Consider the following 23,015-nt stretch of genomic DNA (forward strand, 5'->3'; position numbering starts at 1 on the left):
CGTTAGTTGTGTAAATTTAAGTCTTGCGACCGGGCAAAATAGCCGAATATCCTACCCGCGATAATTAAGAAAGATTTCTAGAAACATAAGTTTCGAAGTTCAATTCAGATTTGTTCGATCATTTTATAGCTTCTAGATTGAGATATCGTGTTTTTTTAATATCCAAGCTATCACTGCTCTTCGGTTCATTCAAAAATGTAATCTTATGAATTTACCAAAGACCTAGAAACTGCTCGGAACATTCTTTAGATTGTAAAGGAAGCTTCCATACGACAATTTTTTTTAAAGTGAGGGCCAAACTTATTATGCGTATATGTTTGCCTTTGTGACTGCGTCTGCAGTCCCATGTTACCATGTTGACAACCTGCTTCTTGTTATGGCTTGGTGGTGTCATGTAGAACCCTGAATTCTGATCCGGGTCGGTGGCTAGTCACTCTATCTTGGTTGGGCCGTTGATTTAATATATATCCCAAACATCCACCAATCGCGGCATCACCGTACTTATCGCATTCAATGTAAAGCGTTGAAGTTAAACGGCAGATGTATTCTCGGTTACACAAAGAATATTTGGCTATACACCACCTGGCTGAATCAGAGGGAGATTCTTGAAAAGTTAGTATCTACGTGAGCTTAATGATTCAAAATTGGCAGGAAAAGGGTTCTTGAAAATAGGGGCCATTGCTAAGGATCTCTGCATTTCCCCTGATATTTTTTCCTTGCTAAATTCGAGGAATCCAAATCAGTATCCTCGAAACCGTTTTCTAAGGGAGAGTTGAGTATTCAGTATGAGTTGAAAAATCGATGTCAACCTTGGAAAACGTCTAAAGGGTCGGCTGCGCCACTCTAAATCAACTCATGTCGCAGAATCTGTGACAGGAAGCATGCTCTGGGCCTCTTTCAATGGCAATTGCAACTTTTCCATCGCCTCTATCTATTTTGGTTATCCAAGCCACCACACATTTCCAAGACTCATGTGCATTCGGGAAGCATGATGGGAATTCGGAGAAGGCGCACCATTAATATGGAAGTTCCTATTCATTCAGGGTCTTGGTACCCTAGAGATGTTGATATCTCCCGGCGTATCGATGATTTCTTCTCCAATCAGATGGCGGGATAGATAGTTGATCGCCTCGGAAAGACGCAGGATGGTAGGTAGACATGTGGAGTATCTGAATCAAATTTGATTCTGAAGCTTTTCTTTTGCTGGCTCCAACCATACGTTACACAGATACTTTCATGGATTAATTCATCTCAGGCCTTTTGTTTTCTTCTTCTTTTTCGAACCGTTACTCTGGGATACGATTTTTTGGGCCAGATCACAGCTAGCAATTATGTCTAATTCCGCTTTGCACTTGCACATAAATAATAATCCATCTCTGCATCACAAGAAGTTGAGGAGTGGTTTGAAAAATTGACAGGTAATCGGCAAAAATTGCAGCAAGAGTTCGTTTGCTCTTCTTAATTTTGAGTCTTGAGTTTCAGTCTATTTCTATGCCTATTCGAATTCGGCCTTTTGCAGTGAGTGCCTAGAATCTCTTGATCGAGTACTTAACATTAAGGCTTTCCTTTGATAATCCATCAAATGTTAAATACACCCTGAAGTCACAGCCCCCTTAAGCACTGTAGCCTACATATAACTTTCTTATTTGGAACAAATCTCTCTTGACTTCCGTCCATCTTGTATCTTACTATCAAACTTCGATATCGAACATCATGCCTCAAGTTTTACCTGGTGATGTGACTGGCTTATACTATATTTTGGTCAGCAACCTTCCATGGTCATGCACATGGCAAATTTTAAAAGACTTCGCACGGAAACATGATTCTGAGGGACATTGCCTTGCAATCGAACATGCACAGGTATATCCAGGGTCAACTTGTGGGTGGGTGACAGTGCGTGGAAAGGAGGACTTTCTCAAAGCACTCCGTAAGTTCTTCGATTATGAAGAGATAGGACTAACAGCCGCAGAGCATTTACAAGGTGGAACTATGGGAAATCGAGCGTTGTGTGCAGATGGCCGCAATGAAACAAAGCCGATTCAAGTGCGGGATCTTGCTATCCCGTGGACCACCTCGAACTCCTGCGGAAATGTTTCAAGGACAAGGGCACTCTCAATACCGACATCTTCGGTCTCATCAGCGTCTGCAATGCCAATTCAACAGATACCATTCGTTCAAATGGCTCCATTAACCGAAGGCACATATATCTCTACTTCTACATCAGCCAAATTTAATGATCGAGGCTTGACTCAGGTAGAACTTCCCAAAGTCATTGCCATGATATAAGTTAACAAGCTCAGATTCAACAGATACAAAGTATTGAAATGTATCCAAATGTGCCAGTACCGCTCGCCTATCCATCTATGTTGTATGCCGGTGATATGGCACCAGATACGCCAGTATACATACAACCTTCTCCACAGTCATTTGCAGCATCTCCTCCTATCTCTTACATGACTCAAAGATCTGACAAAATGAAAATTGTAAGAAGCAAAGTCATCATTACCCAGCTTCCTCGAGAGACATCGACTTCTTACCTAAAAACTCACTTGTACAACGTCATAAAATCGAAATATCGCGGCAGTCCATCCACAGAAAACCCTCTTGATGCTCTACACAATATGACCATCGAAAAGCATCCAGATGGGAGGCAAAAGTGCCATACTTTCCTGACTTTCAACACGCATAACATGGCCCAGGATATGGTGGAAATGCTTGACGGTATGGTATTTTGTAGAAAGGTTCTGCGGGTAAAGCTTGCAAAGGAAGGGGCAGAACCCAGAGAACAACGGCAAGATATCAAACCCTCCAAAGCGAGACCTATGGCATCTCAGGGGAAGAAGGCGGGGAGACCCAAAGAGACCAGGGGGAGAAAGGTCCAAACCATGGAAGAAAGAGAGAGGGATAGAGTTCTCGCAGTCAGGTCGAGTACTGTAGCTGCAGTAGCTGCAGTAGCTGCGCAGGCCAAGACAGAGACAAATGCGAAGGTGAAGTCGCCTATGGTGGTGAATGGATCGACTCCAGAAAGTAACTTCTGATGATTGACCAAACAGATACTTCACGGTCCTCGAAGCAGGTCCCATGAGGAACACTATGCATGGAGACTGTGACAATATTGATGTTTAGAGCAAGCGAGGGTGGCTTTTTTTGAGATTAGATAACCATAAACATATGGTACTGGCGAATTGGTGGGTGGAATGTATTGTGAGCATTTATGTTAACCACTGGTGGCCTTTTGAAAGTTTTGGAATTCATAGCGCTGTATTGTATCTTATGAGTCTATCTCAAGGTGGGCCTAGCGGGCGTCGTCGTCGATGTTCAGAGTGAACAGTAAAGGGTTGAAGTAGCTTACAATAGGATTTTTCTCATGTAACTTTGACAAGTCTGGTTGTTTGCTACATAGTTCGTCTCCCTAACAATGATATCTTAAACACACAAGATGAGAATGCAAGATATCACAACCTTTTGAGACATTAAATTTCCCATGTTTATTCATCGCTGATCGGATCATAAGTCCAGAGATTCCAATAAGAAGTCTCACCAATCGGAGAACATCGACTATGGCTCTCATCGTCGATTGTACGATGGAGCGTTCTTCTCGAGAGGAATCCTCCATATAGCGAACATCCAGATTTACTTTCTGGCAGTTTGGGAGCTGTAAGAACATCATTTTTTGAAATGATAAGTATATCTCTGGTAAGTGATACCTGTGTTCCATAGTTGTACTTCTGCATTAGACGTATTCAGACCATGACCACGAAGATATTGCCCGGCTGATAACATTTGGCTCACTCTTACTTACTTGATGTATGTATTTACTTGAAGCAGAATTTTTATTCAAGCTTTTGCGAGGAAACATCGGACGAACTCCGCACTGTGACACAATCAACATTTCAGTCCGAGATTATGCAAGATGTCCTGTCAGATTATGCAAGTACCCATCTTAAGACCTGCAACAAAACTTCCAGCACAGGCTGCGCACGTGTAGTATTCTCTGGTGGCGTGTCTCTTTTCCATCATTTCCAATATTCCTTGTACATTGTAATTGTGTTATTGATGTAATAAACCGTGACTGGCACCAAAGATATATAAGATGAGGAATAAGGAATGAGGAAGATACAAAAACAATGCTCATCACATGATATCACTCAAAGAAATGACTAAAACATTTGTTGCATATCTTGAGTGACGCTGCTGAATATTTGTTGCATGTCTTGACGATATTGTAGTTTTAGTCGTGCATGAAAAAGAAGCGCTTTACTGTGTTGGTAGTGGCAAGGACTATTTTTAGGGGGCTGGATGAGGGAGGAAGAGAGATTAGATTGGCTGGGAGTGGCTGGGATGTAAGAAGCCGAGATTTATGCGACAGAAATGAAAAGATTGTTGAGTCTTTGGGGATTCATACCGGCTACTTCCTCTAAAATACACAGTGCCGTACTGTAATTGACGAAGAGGCGATGAGGTATATTCTGCTAACTGCCTGTCTCACTGTTAACTACTATCTGCTAATAGCAGCCCACTGACACTAAGGTCATCTCCATGCATCGTCACGATTGTGTATAACCTAGTGAGTGCATTGAGTAACTCAAAGTTTGGTTGGCTCAACTACTCGGGTATCTTCTTGTGCAATTAGTTCAAGGCTACCTAGGTGTTGTTTTGCTTTGCCAGATTCTTGCAGCATTTGTTGCATATCTCACTTACTTCCTGCAGTATCGACCCAATGAGGCGGGATCAGAATGACTACTCTTGTGCGAGTACTTTTCTGAAGAGGCTAGATTTGTACCTTGTGTGTGTACGGAGTAGATGTAGACGGACTTAGATGTCGTACGATTGGCGAGCGAATGACATATTCTCAAGAGTACAGTCGAAAGCTGATACACCACAACGAAACGATGATTGTGAAGGATCTTCAAAAGCGCTTTCCGCAATGATGATAATCTGATATGGTGCATACGTAACAGGAGCTTTGAGGTGAAATTTGAAAGGACCTTTCCAACGCCGAGGAATGTTGGAGTGATTGAGTGAAGGGATGAACCGAGTCTCCCTGCGACTATCAGTCCAAGCTTCCAAGTGCCACCACCCTAAACTCTGAATAACATTCGTACTATACCGAGCTATACCCAACATAAATACCCGAGTAATACATATTTTCAATAGAAATGTTTGAACTATCTGTGCATATATTGGTTCTTTCATATCTTGCCATGGACATTTCAGTATCAATACTTACCCAGGTAGATGCTGCAGTTACAATCCTCAATCCTTGATTGTGATTCACCAACCCCCTCTCATCATTTTTCCATGGTCGCGCAATATGCGCATTTACGTGATGTGGATGTCCTTGAGGCTCGAGATGCCCAAGCCAAGCTCACGCTCCTACACATACATTCCACCAAACAACCAACCACCATTATTTTGTACTTCGTACTTCGTACATACAAGATGCGTTGACAGTACCATGGATTTGCCAACTACTAGTTTAGGTTTCTTTTACGGCGTGTCTCTTGAGATGGTTGTAACTTTAGATTAGACACCAATCTATTACTACTACCGAGGTGTCTATCTGTGTTTTGTATTTGGCTTTGTACCTAGCCACAAATACACAAATCATATCCATCGGGTTGAACCTAAAAACATCTCATGACTTAAAAGTTAACGGCTGTTTCATTACTTTAACCCATTCTTCAGACCAGAAGAGATAAGTTCGTTCATATAACCCCACTCACTACAACCCTACCAAAAGAAATCTAGTCATCTAACCAGGGGGTCGGGTCCTATATCCCGTCCCTTTCTTAAGCTACCAAAGTTGTCGAAACTCTAAGATAAACTTTCAGAATTCTTGTGCACAGCACGAGGGATTATATTCAAAATCTTCATTCCTACTTATCTAGATCTTGCCTGGAGATATTACATGTCAATATCATCGACATTTGTCTCATCGACATTCGTAACACACAAGTCTGACGGAACCATACGTGGATGATCCTTTGAAGGCACATCACTCGACCCTTCATTTCCTCGCATGAAGAAGGAAGGGAGCAAGGTTATTTATTATTCATACTCGGTACCAATAACAGATTGGATATAAACGGCAAGAGCATCCGAGACAAGTTTATGCCGAGAATTTCATTATGCCAAATCTCCAATCTCCTGTCCCTGCAGCACAGGGCAAGATACAGCCCCAAACACATCGACGAACACATTCCTTAACCCCAGATACAGCTCGAACGGTCTCAACATTAAAGACAGCATGGGCGGAGACCCAATTTGCAGATGAGGCATCTGGAGGAACAAATCAAAACAAGATCGAAGCACCTGCTCCCTTACCAGCGACTGCGGCCCTCACTGCGAGGAATACTCCATCAACGGCTAATGAAGGAACAACTCCTCCGCGACCAGCTCGAACACACCAACGCTCCCTTTCACAATTACTACCTTCCTGGAGCACGCGTCAGAATTCCCAAGCTACCAACGGATCAGCAGATAATTCACCAACCAAGGAGGATATACCATTCGAATACATGGCGTCGTTGACTGGAGATAAAGGTGGTCGAGCAAGAGTTTCCACAAGGAAAAGCGGTTGGTTTGGGGGATCTTCGGCTTCAGAAGTTACAGGATCGGAACAAGATGAACTGGACTCAAAAAAGGCATCTGCTAGAGAACCTTCGCCAAATCGAAAGCTCGAAAGAAGGGGAACTCTCCCTGTCCTCGATTCCAACTCTACTCCTGCGAAATCAACCGGCGTCTTCGGCTTCTTATCTTCTTCAAAGGCTTCTGCTCAACCAATTCAACTACCTTCAGATCTGGACAACGACGAGTACATCAATCTCGATATCCAATCTTCACTATTTCCATCCGGTCAAATCGACACTTTCTCCCCTGCTGCCTTCAAGAACCTTCGCGTTAATGCCGAGGGCGTCATACAAAAACTCCAAAACGTATATAAACTTCGCACTATCCAATACAATGAAACGAGAGCTGAAAAGGGTGCACAAGAAGAAGAATTAGAAGAGGCCGAGACTCGCGCCAAATTCCTTAAACTCCAACTAGAAGATATGGTCAAGAAATTCAATGAACAAGATACCACTATAGAAGAATTAGTAAACCAACTTGCTGAAGAAAAACTGGCTCGTGTGGAAGAGAGAGATCAGTTTAATGCTCAGATCAAAAGGAGGGAAGAAGAGGCGAGGATTTCACAACATCGTGCAAGCTGTTGTTCGACGGCGGGAGAAGAAGATCTAGGCATTTCTCCAGATATAAGAGCTAAATGGAGGAAAAGTACAGGTAGTGCTGACTTGAGCGGCGAAAGTGACGATGATATGGCAAGTGGCGGAGGTGAAAGTGTCTTCTCGAGAAGCCGGAGTCCCACACTTACTGTCTCGACTGTCATGACAACCAAAGATAGTACAAGAGACAGCACCCCTGATGTTCCTTCAACGTTTGGACGTGTTGGAGCTTTACAAAAGGATGCTCAACTAAACAATAATCCTACGATAGTCGTTCCTGCCAAACCAAAACCTCAAACTTCAGCTTTCAAAAAAATGCTAGGTATTGGCTCTGGCGAATCAAGTCCTACAAGTGGATGCGCAAATTGTAGTGGTCAGGGAGCATCGATGGCATGGGATACTGTGGGTTTGTTAAGAGCTGAAAATAAGACTCTAAAAGATAGAGTCAACTTAATGGAAGGAGAGATCGAAGGGGCTTTAGACATATGCGGAGGTCTGTTTCCTGTCGGGTCTGGATTATGAGAAGGACAATTGACGAAAACAAACATATATTACCAACTAGCTTGAAAAAAAGCTCGTTTCGACTTGGGCATCACCAGGATGATGAAATCCACAAGAACGACCAAAAAATAAATACACCAATGACGACAATGACCAACCAGCGGACTCAATAGCAGTCTCTATTATACCCCTTCTTGTTCCTGATATTTTTTTCTTTTCTTCTTTTTTTAGTTTGCATGTCTCTCATGCACTCTGCTACCCATTGGATGGCTAGCTTCAGTGTTGCTTATGACTAGCTGCGCGCTCTCAACCTTTGGACATTTTCTTGGAGCTGAACTTGGATGTGTTTCTTGGCATACAAAATAGCATTTGTTCTGCTCATTATGGCTCACGGCTACGTTGGAGAAATAGCATAGTATAAGGAGTTTTGCGAATTTCTGCGCGGTGTATGATACGTTCTTTAAGCGAGGTCATGAAGGAGGATAATTGAATTTCCCTGTGGCCTCGGTTGGTTTTGATTTTGGGACTATAGGTACAGAATGCATGGCCGCGGATAGCAACATATATCTAGATAGTTGTTGTCAATAGATGAATTGGAAAAGGGATACCTGGAGTTTGGTTATTTCATCGTGTGTGTGCGTGTATGGTGATGCTCTACTGGTGAATAATAACTCTCTTTATGATTTGCTCCAGGAAGATGATCAATCATGATGGCAATGAAAAGTTCAAGTCAAATTCACTTGAGGCTTTACCGGTTTCAAATGGTGGGTTGGTTAGGTTACGTAGGTAGGTATCTACATGACACATGGGATCTGACGACTTGGAGACTCTAGTTATGCAGGTTTAAAGGGTAGGTAGTTAGCGAAAAGGGAACTATCAATACCAGAGATGATGATGACACGCATAGTATGTAACGTCCTACCATATGCGACGCACAACATATATAACTTCCCTACAAGTCAATGTGAGATGAGTTCTGTGATGATACTTTAGAGAACATAACGCTGGCCCGGTTCTGTCATATTAAATGGCTACATTCTATGATAGCACATTTATTCATACATTGTGCAGCCAGCTAGGCATAGCATCCTGTATTTTCCAACTTCATGAAGATTCACAATGGTACACACAATCACATCAACACATAGGATTCTCAGTATGTAATGTATGACCAATATAGTCAATACAGATTTGATCAATTCCGCAAAATATGCTATCATCCTAAAATAAATAGCCAACGTGCGCAGAAATTCCAGTGATATCAACAACTATCCATGCCATCATATAAACTATCGTCTGAAAACTGTCGTCTAAGATCCATTGTAAGCTCAGAAAGATCGTGGTTTTGGGTCCGAGGAGCATTTATTCATCCGATTTCCATCACAATTTTGCGGCAGTTCTACACGCAAATATTGTGTCGAGAGAAAGGGCACTAATGAGCTGCAGCACTAACAGCCTTGGCCGTTTCTTTGGTCTCTCGTTCTAGGAGTGCCTCCATGACACCCACTGGACCAGCGGCCTTCATTTCCTTAACAATTTGGTCCACGCCAAGTTGTTGGTCGGTCCAAAGTGGTTCCGGAGCCTCGCTGCCAGCTTCACCTACACCGATAAAACCACCTTCGGCGGCCCATTCGGAAGTGCGTTTGATACCGAGTTCGGTGAATACAGAATCGATGGCGTTGACAAGATGTTCACGATATTCGCGAACATGGCCTGGTGTGGGAGTAATACGAAGGCGCTCTTGACCAACAGGAACGGTAGGATAATTGATAGATTGGACATAAATGCCGTGAACATCAAGAAGCATGTCAGATGCACGTTTGGCAAGCTCCGCATTTCCAACAAGAACGGGAATAATGTGAGAGGGGTTAGGAATGACTGGAATATCGCGCTCGCTGAGCGAGTCTTTGACGGCTCGAGTATGGAGTTGTTGAAGGCGGCGATCACCTTGGTATTCCGATTGATATTCTATGGCGGCTTGGGCACCGGCCATGGTTGCGGGTGGAAGAGAGGTGGTAAAAATGAAACCGGCAGCAAGAGATCGGATGGCGTCCACCATCTTATGAGATCCGGCAATATAACCACCAACACACCCGTATGCTTTACCTAGAGTTCCAGTGATGATGTCCACACGGTCCATGATGGTACCTTTTGGACGACCTGCAAGATGAGCTTCATAGTCTAGATGTTCTGCTACACCAGCGCCGTGTGGTCCATACATGCCTACTGCATGGACTTCATCGAGAAAGGTGAGCGCGCCGTACTTCTCGGCTAAATCGCAAATTCCCTCAATGGGGCCGATCGAGCCGCACATACTGTACACGGATTCGAATGCAATAATCTTGGGAACTTCACGTGGAAGAGATGCCAACTTGGCCTCTAAATCCTCCAAATCATTGTGCTTGAAGACCAACTTCTTCGCGCCAGAGTGCCTAATGCCCTGAATCATAGAAGCATGGTTCAAAGAATCTGACAAAAATACACAATCGGGCAGCTTGCTACCAAGGGTCGCAAGAGTCGCATCGTTCGCCACATAGCATGAAGTGAAAACAAGCGCAGCATCCTTTGCATGAAGCTTTGCAATTGATGCCTCAAGGCCAACCGCATGTTGGTTATGACCTGAGATGTTCCTAGTCCCACCAGCACCAGCACCATATACGTCAAGGGTCTCATGCATCGCCTTCAGGACTTGTGGATTCCGGCCCATGCCAAGGTAGTCGTTGGAGCACCATACCGTCACTTTCTCATTCTTGTCGGCCATATGAGCCCGGGGAAATTCCTTGGCCAACCGGTTGATATTGTTGAAGTAGCGGTATGACTTGTCCTTGTGCTTCTTCTCCAATTCCGCATTATAGAATCCTTCGTAATCGAACTTGGGGGCCTTTGATTGGTCATGGCGAGAAGCTTGAGTTGGTGGGCGCGTTTGGTTGATGTGTTGAAATGGTACTATTCATCTTACGTTAGAAGATGACTCGACATGAACAATGGGGGGAGGCCCGGAAAAGAAAACACATACCATTTTCACGACCAAACACGGTATCCTCGACAGCCCTCGCTTCATGGGATCTGCTAGTGTGAAGTTTTGCCTTTCCTGTGCTCACTTTTCCGGAAAAGGCTCGAATGGCCTTCATAGCAGTCACGCCACCAAATCCAACCTTTCCGGCCTTTGCGGTTTGAACGGCGAGAGCTTTGCCCATGACTGGACATCGGCCAGCAATGGTCTGGAGATTGGACATACTTCCCCCACCTGGGGAGGCATGGGGACGAGTAGAGGTCGACAGGGATCGAAGGGTTGCGGGCGAGGTCTTTTGAAGAAATGGGCACATTGCCCGACCTTTGAGAACGGCTTCCATGATTATTTGCTTGTTCGATGAATGGATCGACAATGGATTCGAAGAATTGAATTGGGAGCAGTGACCCTCGTGAAGTTTCCTTTGAGGCAGGAAATACGACGAGCGAAAAGAGTATTGAGCGAAGAGTGAATTTATTTGGAAGAGTAAAAAGTGAACAGAGCGGCGGGATGGTAGATTATGTTATGTACGGCATTGGACTGGACTTTGTATAAAAACTTACCGAGGGGGGGTGGAAAGTGTAAAGTACAGTAAGAAAGAACCCTGACTAAATTAATCCTGTAATATACTTAATTATCGGTGTAACGGGAATTGGATTAAATCTTTCCCCGATGGATAATTATTTGGAATAAGCAATATATGATTGGTCAATTCAATGCAATCGGTGCAGATTTTATATATTTAATACCTAATTGAGTAATTGGAAGATTATTCCTTTGAGCTAACAATGATTGTTTTAGATTTTATAAAATAGGTATGGTATGACTCCGATGCATTCGTTCTCTTTGTGGTCCTTGAGGTTGTTCGAGATGGTTCGAAGTTAGCACGTGGGTAGGTATGTATATGTATATATGTATACTTCCTCTGTGTACCTGTGTACCTGTGTTCCTATATTCCTATATTCCTATATTCCTGTGTACCTGTCTATTCTAGCAGATAGACAGATATGCAGCTTGTGCTAGATAATCAAAAGCAAATCTTCTCAATATCTTATCGTGTCTTCCACCCCGCAGTGCCACCAGATGTTGTTGTATTTGTATTTCTACATGTCAAAAATTCCAGAAAGGGGTTCGTTTCAACCGCCAGAAAGTAGATAGAAGTGCATATGAAAAAGACGATTGACATCTCAAACTCTGTATGCATCCAATCCATATAAGGATTGTCTGGTCCCGCAATCGTAAGAACATCAGGTCATACATACCGGTGACCGGAGAGACTTTTATTTTCAAATCCCGAGTTCTGCTCTGGAATCAAATCAATTCTCGGAATCTTCGCAAAGTTTCAAAGATCCCTTGGTATCCTGGTAGTCATAAACTAACGTCAAGGTTATCCACATCCGGCCTTTCTCATCATGTCGTATTCGGACTTGAAATGAAATAGTGTGAAAATTCTGGAACTCTGTACTCGACTCTTGCCATGCTAAGATCCTACTTGGTTCTAGCCTCAATCGAGTGCTTCCCTCGAGCTTCCATCGGAAATTCTAGAAGCCATGCTAAATAATCTTACGGAGTATTGTATCATAGGGCTGCTTCATGATGGTGCTTGCAAAGGCCAATCAAAATTTAGATAATGTCGTCCTTCGTGAAAGGCGATAATTATATAAAAACAAAAACATTGACGGGTCACAGTCATTCATCATCAATAGTTGTCCTTTCCCGTCAGGCAAAGTGTTTTGGATAGTTTCGAAACTACTCGGGATAGAACTTTACAAGGAAAGCTTACATCCAGCAATGATTACACAATCCAATACCCACCTACAGATTCCCAAGTTTCTCCACGGAGATAAATTCCCGTGGTGATACATCAATTCTTACCATGACTGTGTACGGAACTACATCAGTCAACACCGTCAGATATTAACACAAGACAGAATGATGATATTCCGTCTGTTCTAGTGGACAATATACATAATATGCATTGAGTGACTCGGTGGATTTACACAGCATGCATAGCATGCAATCATAGTTGATTACTCTTTTCAAATGTGAAATATTCGTATATTTGATTGTTCCGCTCTAGCCAAGTTGAAGTACTTGATTGTTGTTGAGCTGATTAAACGCAGTGGTCAAAATGGCACTTCATCTGTTGATAACTCACTACGAGGGGCGGGAAGAGATCGCTTGACTAATAATCACGAACATTATATCTGCCAGTTCAGATTAAGGTCTCATAATTGTATGTGTTGATCAGGATAAAAGAATAAAGCGACGTACGTACTCTGATCAATATACCCAACATGCGCTTGAGTTCGATGTTTACCTACGACTTGGCACAGATAGTACTGCCATCTGCTTGGATGTAGCTGTCGCAGGAGAGGGAAGATGTCCAATTATTGAAGGTATGGAAGTGTTCAAAGTATGGACCATAGTCGTATAGTTAGCAAGTGAAATTTTATTTCGTTTGCAGGGATGATGGTCAGCGTAAAGTTTTTAATTGTATCTCTCGTCTTCTCCTTCTGGAGCTGGGCCGACTGAGTTAGATGGATATGCGTGGCGTAACTTCGAAACAAAGAATTGATAGTATTTTATAATAGAATCATAGTTTGAATGCCAGAAAACATCAGCTTCCCTCAATCTTCATTTACCGATTGTTAATAATCAAGATCTACTTGAACGAGTAAAGAAATTCATGTTGCAATTCCGCTTACCAACCCCCCTGGTTCCTCGATTGCCATGTCGTTAAAGGCACTCTCTGTTGATTGCACATTATGAATCTAAATATGTACTACCGAATTTGCTGAAGGGTCGTTGATCAGGCCAAATGGCTAGAGACATGTCACGAACTCCCCGCCATGGAGACAATTCATGTCCGCTCACAAGATGCACACAACGGGACGCTCAGCAACTTCCCCATGACCAAAACCACGAAAGGTTATACTTTTACATCACTCACCAGTCTCATTATACTCTCCTCTCTTTTCCACTGTCACAAAAGTTCACTGTTTATTACTTCATGCTCTCCCTCAGATCGCAAAGCGGACTGTTCAAATTGCTGCATCATTACCGATAATCGCCCATCATCTCTCAGCCATCTTAACTGCTGGGACATAAAGCTTGCACTTCTGTCTTGTGCGCCGATTGCAAGATGGAAGAAATAAAGAGGGGATCAGATGGTGCTCTGAACGGCTCAGCTCCTTTGAGGCAGAATTGAACCACAGCTTCGAATTACAATAGAAGAGGATGGAGGTTAATATGATTTTAAGAGGAGAACGCTGTTAAGAAAGGTTAAAGGAGGAAAGCCTAGTCTAGGTTCACCCTCAAAACATGGAAATGATGCTTCATATGTACAGTACCTATGCAAGACTAGATTGCCACCGATTACATATATTATCGGATGTGATTCCACTTGGAAGACAGTATGATTCTTTGGGTGATTAGAAATACCATAATGGTGCGAGGATATGAGGCAGCGTGAAAATGAGGGATCGAGCATCGCAATTCTTTCAGATTCGAGTTCGAATTTCACAATTATATGGCGCTTAAGTTTGCATAGATGCCGTTAATGTTTGGATTTCTAGAGATAAATCTGTTTACATAAGACAAAGCTATATTAAATAATTCTTTGTAGAATCTTTTGAGTCGAATTCATCAATCCGTTATATGCAGATTCATCATATGGCCTGTCATAGACTTTCAGACCTGGGAGTCTAAGCGAACGCCACTTCCCCGAGCTTACCCCACATCCCAAGTAATGGACTACGTCAACACTTCGAGCTTCTAGAATTGAAGCGTTCCGCTAGTTTCACGAATATCTAATTTGAATGGCTCTTAAAATGCGGCCTAATTCATATAACAACTCGATGACTGAAAGATTATGTTTGCATGAGATACGGGTAAAGAGTCGTTCGTACGTCATTTGTTCGACTCCTTCACGTTGACATCATTAGATACGAGTATGCATAGCTAGTGGTGGCGTTACATGCACTTGGTATACGTAGCTATTGTCCAGAACTTCTATAAAATCACTGGTTTCAATGTTCCTCCTCCATTCTTAGACAATCATCTATATCCAGTGCTCACTTCCAGAACCCTCACACGAACAATAATCAAAAATTCCCCATCACTCACACCTACGCGTACAGTCATGGCAACCGCAACAGCCCCCGGAGAGAACTTTGAAGTTCGCCAAACCTCTTCGACTGAGGATTGGCACCCCGACCCTTCCAAATCTATCCCTCTGTCTCCCGCTCGTCAAGCACTCATTGACGATATAATTGCTCTGTATAGCTGCGAACCTACTATCGAGCGTGTCAAACGTTACACGCCAGATTGCGTCTATGATGACCAGTTCGTGTATGCCAATGATCGGTACAAGATGGCTGGACAGTGGTTTGCGCTACCAAAGTTGTTCAAGGATAGTAAGAACGAGGGGTATCAGGTTGTAAGAAGCGATGATGAAGTGATTCAATTTAAGAATGAACAGGTATTCAATATTCATTGCTAAATAGCTTGATTTACGTCTAAACAACTTCTAACATTGGGGTAGTCATGGACATTTAAAATTATCCCAAAAACTGCCACAATAAACGCACTCGTGACTTTGTCTCTTGATCCTGAAACCGTCCACAGCGATTTCATACGAGTCAAGTATCACAAGGACCAAGCCAATGATAAAGACTACAGCCATGAAGGTGTAGGCTTTTCGTTCAAGAAATGGCAAGCAGATCAAGTTGCAAAACACATGAGCAGTGATGAGGTTGCAGTTTTCAAAGAGGATAGTACTGCTGGGAAGGAACCTGTTAGGAAGTATGGCGATGGTAAGGGCGAAGCTCCAATGAAAGATTTGTAATGCCTGGTTAGAGGCACGAGAATAATATTGTAATGTGTCGCACATTCATGTCATCATATGAAGCATCATCTATGCAGAGTTACATGGATGTAAGATTATACATAGCCATCTTCACTACTGAGGAATTACATCATATCTAACTCGGATACTATTGAAGCAAAAGGTAATCGCGATACCGTGACTTCTCCTAGAAACTATCCAATAGCGTATCGCCAGTGTCTCTGAAGATCATCCAAGGATCTTGCCAGTCCCCTGTCGATCGAGTTTCAGACGTTGTGTCTCCGAAGTTTATTAAGTCTGGCTGCGGCTCAACAAACTTACCAGTCGTTGATTCAGGTGCAGTATCCCAAGGTAAATCCTCATCAAGTTCGTGAACAGGGCAAGGGGCTTTGATGCCCTGCCCAGTTGGCGATAAAAAGTTGCGATCTGATGGAACTTCCTCAAGATCTTGTGAAGATGCGAAACTAGGCGGCACTGGGCTATTGCATTCTTTGTTGTTTCCTCGTCGCATTTGATTTTCTTCCATATATCTATCAGTGATTACTTCTGAGAAGCTGAGAATTGGCCGTTCAACCTCATTCGAGCGCTCCGAGTTTCTGAGCCATGTGCACCGCGCGTCGTCGTATTTGCTTTGTTTTGGTAACTCGAGGTTTCTCTTGCCTGTTCCGTCCTCTAATCCTCCGTTACCAGATACAACTTTATTTTTGACTTCGACGAGCTGTTGCGGTATCGTGTCTGTAGTTTCATGATGACGGCTAGTTTTCTCAGTTGCTAAGTTTTGCTCGGCTGCGTGACTATGGATAGCATCATGTACGTTTCTCGGTTTGAGAGCGTGGAACCCAGAATGCTGGTGTTTCAACAGCGCAGGAAGATTGGCCCATGATCTTTCGCTGTTCTTTATGGAGGCCGACGGATCCAACTTACACCAACCGCAAGTCAATTTGCTTTTATTCCTCATCCCAGCTTCAAATTCATCTGCAGCTGCGTCTCTGATGAACATGCCTCGGCTGTCTTTTCCTTCTGTTGGTCGGTACATATAGGGATCGGCTATCTTGTCCGCGAAAGATATACTTAAAGTCAAACCAGCGCCCTTTAACATTGTACTCGGTGTCCCCAAATCTGACTTCTAGTTAGTGCTCATACACATATGCAGAAGCGAATTAGTACGAACCTATTCCAAACAGCCGGGCGGCTTTTCTCGTCACGGCTTCAATTAGTTGTAGTGATAATACCTCTTCCTTAGTAAATCCTCTCTGCTCAATACTTCCTTCCTCCCAGGAGAACGTGGAATAATGGTTCAGTTTTAGCATCGGTATTTGCATGGGTGTGTTGTTGCCGTACGCCTGAAAACCCATGGTGAAAAAGATACGTCTTTGTGAGACAAAGGAAAATTGACATGATTAAAGGTACGAGGTTGTATCTGGTGATGACGAAATGTTGATTCATTTTACGAATAACAATCAATGATCTCTTCAGATGGTAAGAACAAAAGCTGGGATACAATCACATCTGTATCGTGCTTTCCCGTTGAGGTCTGTTTCCAACCCATCCACCCAGAAAGCGAAACATTCATTTTCACCACGCCCCAAAGGTTCCTCTTTCCGGCTAAATTTGGCTTTGGGGGAGGAAAAGAACGTGACAAGTACCTAGATTCCATGAGGGTTTCGGGATTTCCCATTCATCAGCAGAGATACCATTGACTAAATTATTGTATAGTACACACTTGTGCAGCTATAAGGAACTTCTGGCCATTATCATCCGAACTTGAAGCTGTCATGAAATTGGAATCAGACGAAGACATTCATCCATCAAGAAAGAAAGAGAGGCTGCCAAGCCCGGGCTACGAAGGGGAAAGAAATTTCTTCTACAAGCAGTTGAAAGAAACCCTTCTGCCAAAGGCCTCCACATTCACTTGAAATCTTGCACGTTCCATATACGGGAGACTGTTCAGTTAAAAGAACAGTAACTGTGGATTGATATTGGTAAACAAAGATTAAGGTGAGACGATTTGCGGACCAACTGGTCAATCTTTTGGTATATCAAAGACCTGAAAATTCTCTTTTGAATTGATTAATACTCATTTTGTCTTTCTGTTCTTTACTCCTCTTCACTTCAGATGAGAATTCGAGAAGATTCCTAAGTTCATATCCTTGGATCGATATCAAGCGAACTATCATTAGATTATTACACTATATTGTTGTGTTTTCCTGCGAGATCCAATGCCCTTTCTCCCGAAATGTCTGTGACATCAACCAAATCCAGATCTTTCCATTCTTACTCTTCTCAGTAGGCACCGAGCAGCACAATGTTACTCAGCTAGAACCAGGCTAAGTGAAAGTTGCAATTTGATCGACAAATTCCCCTACAATTATATCAGAACAAAGAGATCACTTTCTACGAAGAAATATGTGCCATAGTTTCACCTGATATGCAGATACCAAGAATTGAATCTTACGAATTGCAATATTCACTTGGGCAACGTGCGGTTGTGACCATGAGAGTTCCGATTTTCCTGGGTTTATAAACCCTTCTTCGTTCAGCTTCTAGTGAGTCTGAAATTTTGAAAATTAATAGCTACCAGAACTTTTCCATTGTCAACAACAATTTATAATCAACTTATTCTTAGTAAGGGCGAAATTTTCAATACTTGGTTTTACTTTGAGACGGCCAGTAATAACTCAGACAGTATGCCAGGTATTGTGGAAGATCATGAACATGGATCCTATCGAACAATTCCTACTACAGCAGGTCAAAGAAAGATACTCCTGGAAGAGCAAGTAGTTTTTCTTGACCTTTCTACTTGATTCTAACCCTAACAGGTACTTTTCGTTCACCTGTCGCCATATCTACTGAAAGTATTTTGCTACAGCAAGTTAGAGAAAAGTACTCTTACAAAGGTACTTAAATGCCCCTCTGCAACTGCTTTTGATGCGGAGCTAACTAATTTTTGGATAGAACTCCCACAGATATTCACTATGGCCCCTGCATCTCCATTACAGACATCGCTCAGCCCAAGAATACCTTCGACAGCCTTTGCTGCCACCTTTGATCTCACCTTCACCACTTCATCGGATAGGAAACTATCAAGATTTTCTTCGGCTGAAAATCAACTCAAGGACATGCTTGTCAACTATAAGCTCGAACAACAGGGGTTTCCTCAGTATTCAAGATTTCCCCTCGAGATTCAGCGAAAGATCTGGATATGTACACTCCCTGATCCAAGGGTTATCCCCATTTCATATGACGATATCACCCATGTTTGCCAGAGTACCAGTTCAGTTCCAATAGCCTTGCACGTTTGTAGTACCTCTAGAATTGAGGCACTGAGATTCTATTCGTTATCTTTCGGTACCACGAACGGAAACGGCCGTATTTACTTCAGATTCGGATTTGATATACCTCTCTTATTGACCAATATCTTCGATAGGACCCAACCTACTAAGCTGCCAGCTGAAAGGTTTGAAAGCTTCATCAATAGTACTCGGAACCTTGAAAGGCTTGATGCAATTGCTATGATACCCGGACTGATCAAATCGATTTTTGGCCCTCATCCGAGACCATGCCCATATCTCTGCAACACAGTCGTCGAGAAGATGCCAAATTTGACGCATCTGTTATCTGCAAATTGTACTAGGGAAACAGATGAGCTACCTATTGGTATGTCTGGATACCTTGCGGGTTATAGGACCATTGGCACCAAAGTATGCAGTGATCTATCCTTATCCATGAAGGCTTATGCACTGAATGAAGACGCTCAACGCCGGACCGACAACTTCAAGAAGTTCTGGAATGTTTATTGGTGCCAGACTTATCTAGAGCTGCATGGCCTACCTTTAGTATTGGTGCAGGAGAACCTAGAAGTTGGTGAGGTCAGGCGATTTTCTCGCATAGGGGATGAATGGGGAAATTCTCCGTGGATTCGATCTGTGCTAGGCTATTCCCGTCCAGAAGAGGTTAAGTTGGAAGAGTGAGCCTTGTTTTTGTTGCGGGTTGGTAATATTTAACAACTACATACCATTTTTGAGTTTTAGTTTGAGATAGATTGTTTAATCAATGGGGGAACCTATTCATTGACGGGGCTCCGGGGGGATACATCATTAGCTGGGGGGCGGAGGAGGAGGGGAGGTCGCATGCGAGAGGCAGTGGTTATTTTTATAGTTACCGGATGATCTCAAAAAAGAATATCACAATTATCTAAAACATGCGTGTGATGGTAAACTTCCCAATTGAGGCTTCCATGTTAATACCTAATCAAAGGTCAGAAAGCCCAACGTGAGTGCATTGAAGGCAAATCTAGACTGTATCGCTAACAATATCCTGAAAAAAAAAAAAAAACAGCCAAGGAGAAAGTAATGAGATAACTTGGTCTTCAATTAGACTTCTTCGGTGATATTGAAGGTTTCTTGAGCTTCTTCTCTGGGTCTGCAAGATTATTTGCTTCATTGATTGATCATTTTGATGGTGTGTAAAGCTCACTGAAAGTTCACATTCGCAACGCCCGTGACGTTTTTCCAGTAACATATGTGATGGCTGCTCCTGCGAAACAAGCTGGGTGTCCTTTTGGAAAGGACAACTCGAGATCAGGTTGTTGACTCTTCAGTGATTGTGCGTTGCATCGCGTATCCTTGAAGACAGAGGCGTATGCGCAGGACGTAGATCACCTTGGATCGGATACCCAATTAAGATAAGAGATAAAACGGTATTTTCTGCCATTTTTGGCAAAATCACTAATATTGCTTTTGTCGATGTGGCGTTTCCTTTTCGGCTTTAGGGGAGCTGTCCGGGAACCTTCTCCTCATCATCCCCTTTGAAGCGGAATAACAATTAGCGAGTACACACTTTCCAAAAAATTTATCTGTATGATGCAAGAAACCATCTCTGGTTTCTCAAATCTACAAACTTGACACCTTTGTGATTGATCTCTTCCGTCTCACTTGGAATGCTCACGTGCTGTCATCGGCGAGATTGAAACAAACTTATGCTTCAGTTCGACGCATAGCTGAACTGTAATTGGTGTATATCCGTTGAAATAAACGAGTAAGGGTTGGAACTACCTAGGTATATATCAATTGAATATTCAGAAGTACTGATCCGACAATGAGGGTCATTCGTGGAGTAAGCGCTTTACAATTAAACATTATGAAATTATTATAATATTCAAGGACAGCTTTGCATATTGTACAGTTACATGCTTATTCACTTGAGTTCAAGTGGTTGCGATGAGAATCTCTCGAAGTTACACATCATCACCGTGGTAATTGATTCAGGTGCTTAGCGAATACCAGATGTACCTGTTAAAAGTCTCTCGGTGTGACTCATGAAGTTACACGTGATGATCTTACCTCCAACTAAACTGGACTATCAGAATATGTGATGATTTCTTTTTCAAAGGTTTACAAAATTACCACAAGGACTGAATAAAGAGGCAAAATATCCCATTCAAACAACAAGCATGGCCGAATTTCAGGATGCCGTTACCAAACTGGTACAAGAATCACTGGCAGCAACACCATATGCCTGCAAAAGTCTCATACCACTTTCCGGGGGTAGTTCAAACTATCTTTACCATGGAACTTTAATGAAAAATCTTCCTGATGGTACCACGGTTGTGGTAATCAAGCACACTGAGCCTCATTTGTTTTCCAACAAAAATTTCAAACTAACTACTACCCGAACTGTCAGTTTTTTCACCGCCTATTCTATAATCCAGTCAAACAAGCAATGATTTTTTTCCTTTCGCTTCTATTACAATATCTATAGACTTCTAATCTGATAACAGTTCTATGAATCTCAAATTCTCAAATACCTCACAGCTTTCCCGGCTCAGTCCGTTTCTTACAATAATATCACAATTTCTACGCCCAAACTCCTCTATTATGACGCTAGCACCAATACACAGGTCCACAACCATCACCCCTCTCCAACTTGCACAAACCTCAAGTCTTATGTTCTGAAATATCACACTGCCATAACTCCCTCAATCGCCTCCGTCATCGGCAGCTCACTTGGAAACTGGCTTAAGAAATTCCATAACTGGGCCAACTCTCCAGCACAGAGTGAAGTGCGAGAAGTCATGGAGGGGAACCATGCTATGAGGACTCTGAAGCTGGCGATTAATTACACGAATCTAGTTACGATGATTCATAGCTTCCCAAAAATTCTAGGAGGGAGTAGAGATGTGTTTGAAAATGTGGAGAAGGAAATGCTCGCATGGATAAACGGGGGTGGAGAGGGGACTAGGGAGCTAATTCACGGGGATTTCTGGTGTGGAAAGTAAGTTTCTTCAGTCATGGTTCGCAATCAAGGTTGTTGATGGGATGGTCACGTTAATGCTCATATTATGCCAATTTTATCATAAGATTGAAGGGTACCATTAATTACCCGGAGTGTATAGACGTATTTCATGAGCCACCAGTCACTGATTATCAATATAGTGTTCTTTTACCCGACACACTCCTGTCCCCCAGCATACCAGCAGCCATCTTCATAACTGACCACGAACTATCGCATCTCTCGACCCCGATCTTTGACCTAGCTCAGATGTGCGCGGAACTGTTCATGCTCACATTTTTCAAATCCATTCCGGCAGGCAAAGAAATTCTTACTGCATTTATAGAAGGCTATGGATCAATCGAAGAGGATAAGCGATGGAGGATGTTGATCTACATTGGATGTCACTTAACATGCTGGGGATCCAGGACTGCGGGTTGGGGAACATTAGAACAAGTAGAGGCGTGTGTGAAGCTCGGTCGAGATTTAGTAATTAACGGCTGGGAGAAAAATAGAGAGTGGTGTACGAGGGAGGGGTGGGCATTTTTAATTGAAGATTAAGATTCATAACGAATCTCAATTGTGAACTATAGTAAGAGGTAAAAATTTCTTACTACTTGAACTGATAGTAAAAATTAGTAAGTGTACAAATTCCTGGAGTATAAATTACTAGAGGTTAACCTTCTTAATAATCTTACCGTCTGTGAATATATTAATACTATAGTAATGCGAAAGAAAAAGATTCGATTAATAGAGATCTGATTTAAGCGATCTATTTAGCTTAATAAGAGTCTTTGATTATTATCGATTTCAAATTAATCAATTGAATAATATGAAATATCGGATAGTTATAACTCACTTGAATCTATATTTATATAATTATAAACAAAAGATGATTTATATATAATGAAATAATTATAGATAATAAGAAACTCGACTTTAATAAACTTTAATTTAATTATTAATTAATTACTTCTTAAATTTCATAATTTATAATGATATGTTATTGTCTTAAATTATAAGAGATCTAAGGGTATATAAGTATTTTATAGGAATATTATAATAAATACCTTAAGGAAATAAGTAGAGAGAGGAAACGATATCTCGATAGTATCTTTATACTATATAATATTCAATTGAGATATAGTGTTTGAATTAT

The 23,015-nt window shown here is 42.3% G+C and overlaps 8 protein-coding genes across 8 annotated transcripts; 5 read left to right on the forward strand and 3 right to left on the reverse strand.

The window, feature by feature from the left end:
- Positions 1-1,713: 1,713 nt before the first annotated feature.
- On the forward strand, positions 1,714-3,038 carry EAE98_002000 (uncharacterized protein; the record flags this gene model as incomplete). The annotated part of the gene is made up of 3 exons (XM_038949619.1): positions 1,714-1,927; positions 1,970-2,253; positions 2,301-3,038. The coding sequence occupies 3 exons, from the start codon at positions 1,714-1,716 to the stop codon at positions 3,036-3,038; spliced, it is 1,236 nt and encodes a 411-aa protein (XP_038814604.1).
- Positions 3,039-4,815: 1,777 nt separating this feature from the next.
- EAE98_002001 (uncharacterized protein) lies at positions 4,816-5,146 on the reverse strand (the record flags this gene model as incomplete). The annotated part of the gene is made up of 2 exons (XM_038949620.1): positions 4,816-5,081; positions 5,134-5,146. The coding sequence occupies 2 exons, from the start codon at positions 5,144-5,146 to the stop codon at positions 4,816-4,818; spliced, it is 279 nt and encodes a 92-aa protein (XP_038814605.1).
- Positions 5,147-6,131: 985 nt separating this feature from the next.
- EAE98_002002 (uncharacterized protein) lies at positions 6,132-7,748 on the forward strand (the record flags this gene model as incomplete). Its single annotated transcript, XM_038949621.1, has 1 exon — positions 6,132-7,748. The coding sequence occupies one exon, from the start codon at positions 6,132-6,134 to the stop codon at positions 7,746-7,748; it is 1,617 nt and encodes a 538-aa protein (XP_038814606.1).
- A 1,411-nt stretch (positions 7,749-9,159) lies between these two features.
- Positions 9,160-11,080, reverse strand: EAE98_002003 (uncharacterized protein; the record flags this gene model as incomplete). Its single annotated transcript, XM_038949622.1, has 2 exons — positions 9,160-10,673; positions 10,744-11,080. The coding sequence occupies 2 exons, from the start codon at positions 11,078-11,080 to the stop codon at positions 9,160-9,162; spliced, it is 1,851 nt and encodes a 616-aa protein (XP_038814607.1).
- A 3,801-nt stretch (positions 11,081-14,881) lies between these two features.
- Positions 14,882-15,586, forward strand: EAE98_002004 (uncharacterized protein; the record flags this gene model as incomplete). The annotated part of the gene is made up of 2 exons (XM_038949623.1): positions 14,882-15,220; positions 15,284-15,586. The coding sequence occupies 2 exons, from the start codon at positions 14,882-14,884 to the stop codon at positions 15,584-15,586; spliced, it is 642 nt and encodes a 213-aa protein (XP_038814608.1).
- A 187-nt stretch (positions 15,587-15,773) lies between these two features.
- Positions 15,774-16,941, reverse strand: EAE98_002005 (uncharacterized protein; the record flags this gene model as incomplete). The annotated part of the gene is made up of 2 exons (XM_038949624.1): positions 15,774-16,705; positions 16,758-16,941. 2 exons carry the CDS (start codon positions 16,939-16,941, stop codon positions 15,774-15,776), a joined length of 1,116 nt encoding a protein of 371 aa, XP_038814609.1.
- A 1,433-nt stretch (positions 16,942-18,374) lies between these two features.
- EAE98_002006 (uncharacterized protein) lies at positions 18,375-19,557 on the forward strand (the record flags this gene model as incomplete). The annotated part of the gene is made up of 2 exons (XM_038949625.1): positions 18,375-18,483; positions 18,542-19,557. The coding sequence occupies exon 2, from the start codon at positions 18,562-18,564 to the stop codon at positions 19,555-19,557; it is 996 nt and encodes a 331-aa protein (XP_038814610.1). The 5' UTR covers positions 18,375-18,483; positions 18,542-18,561.
- Positions 19,558-21,038: 1,481 nt separating this feature from the next.
- Positions 21,039-22,549, forward strand: EAE98_002007 (uncharacterized protein; the record flags this gene model as incomplete). Its single annotated transcript, XM_038949626.1, has 3 exons — positions 21,039-21,263; positions 21,366-21,859; positions 22,021-22,549. The coding sequence occupies 3 exons, from the start codon at positions 21,039-21,041 to the stop codon at positions 22,415-22,417; spliced, it is 1,116 nt and encodes a 371-aa protein (XP_038814611.1). The 3' UTR covers positions 22,418-22,549.
- Positions 22,550-23,015: the final 466 nt, after the last annotated feature.

Source organism: Botrytis deweyae (assembly GCF_014898535.1).
Source record: "Botrytis deweyae strain B1 chromosome Unknown BDEW_003, whole genome shotgun sequence".
Classification (NCBI taxonomy): Eukaryota; Fungi; Ascomycota; class Leotiomycetes; order Helotiales; family Sclerotiniaceae; genus Botrytis; species Botrytis deweyae.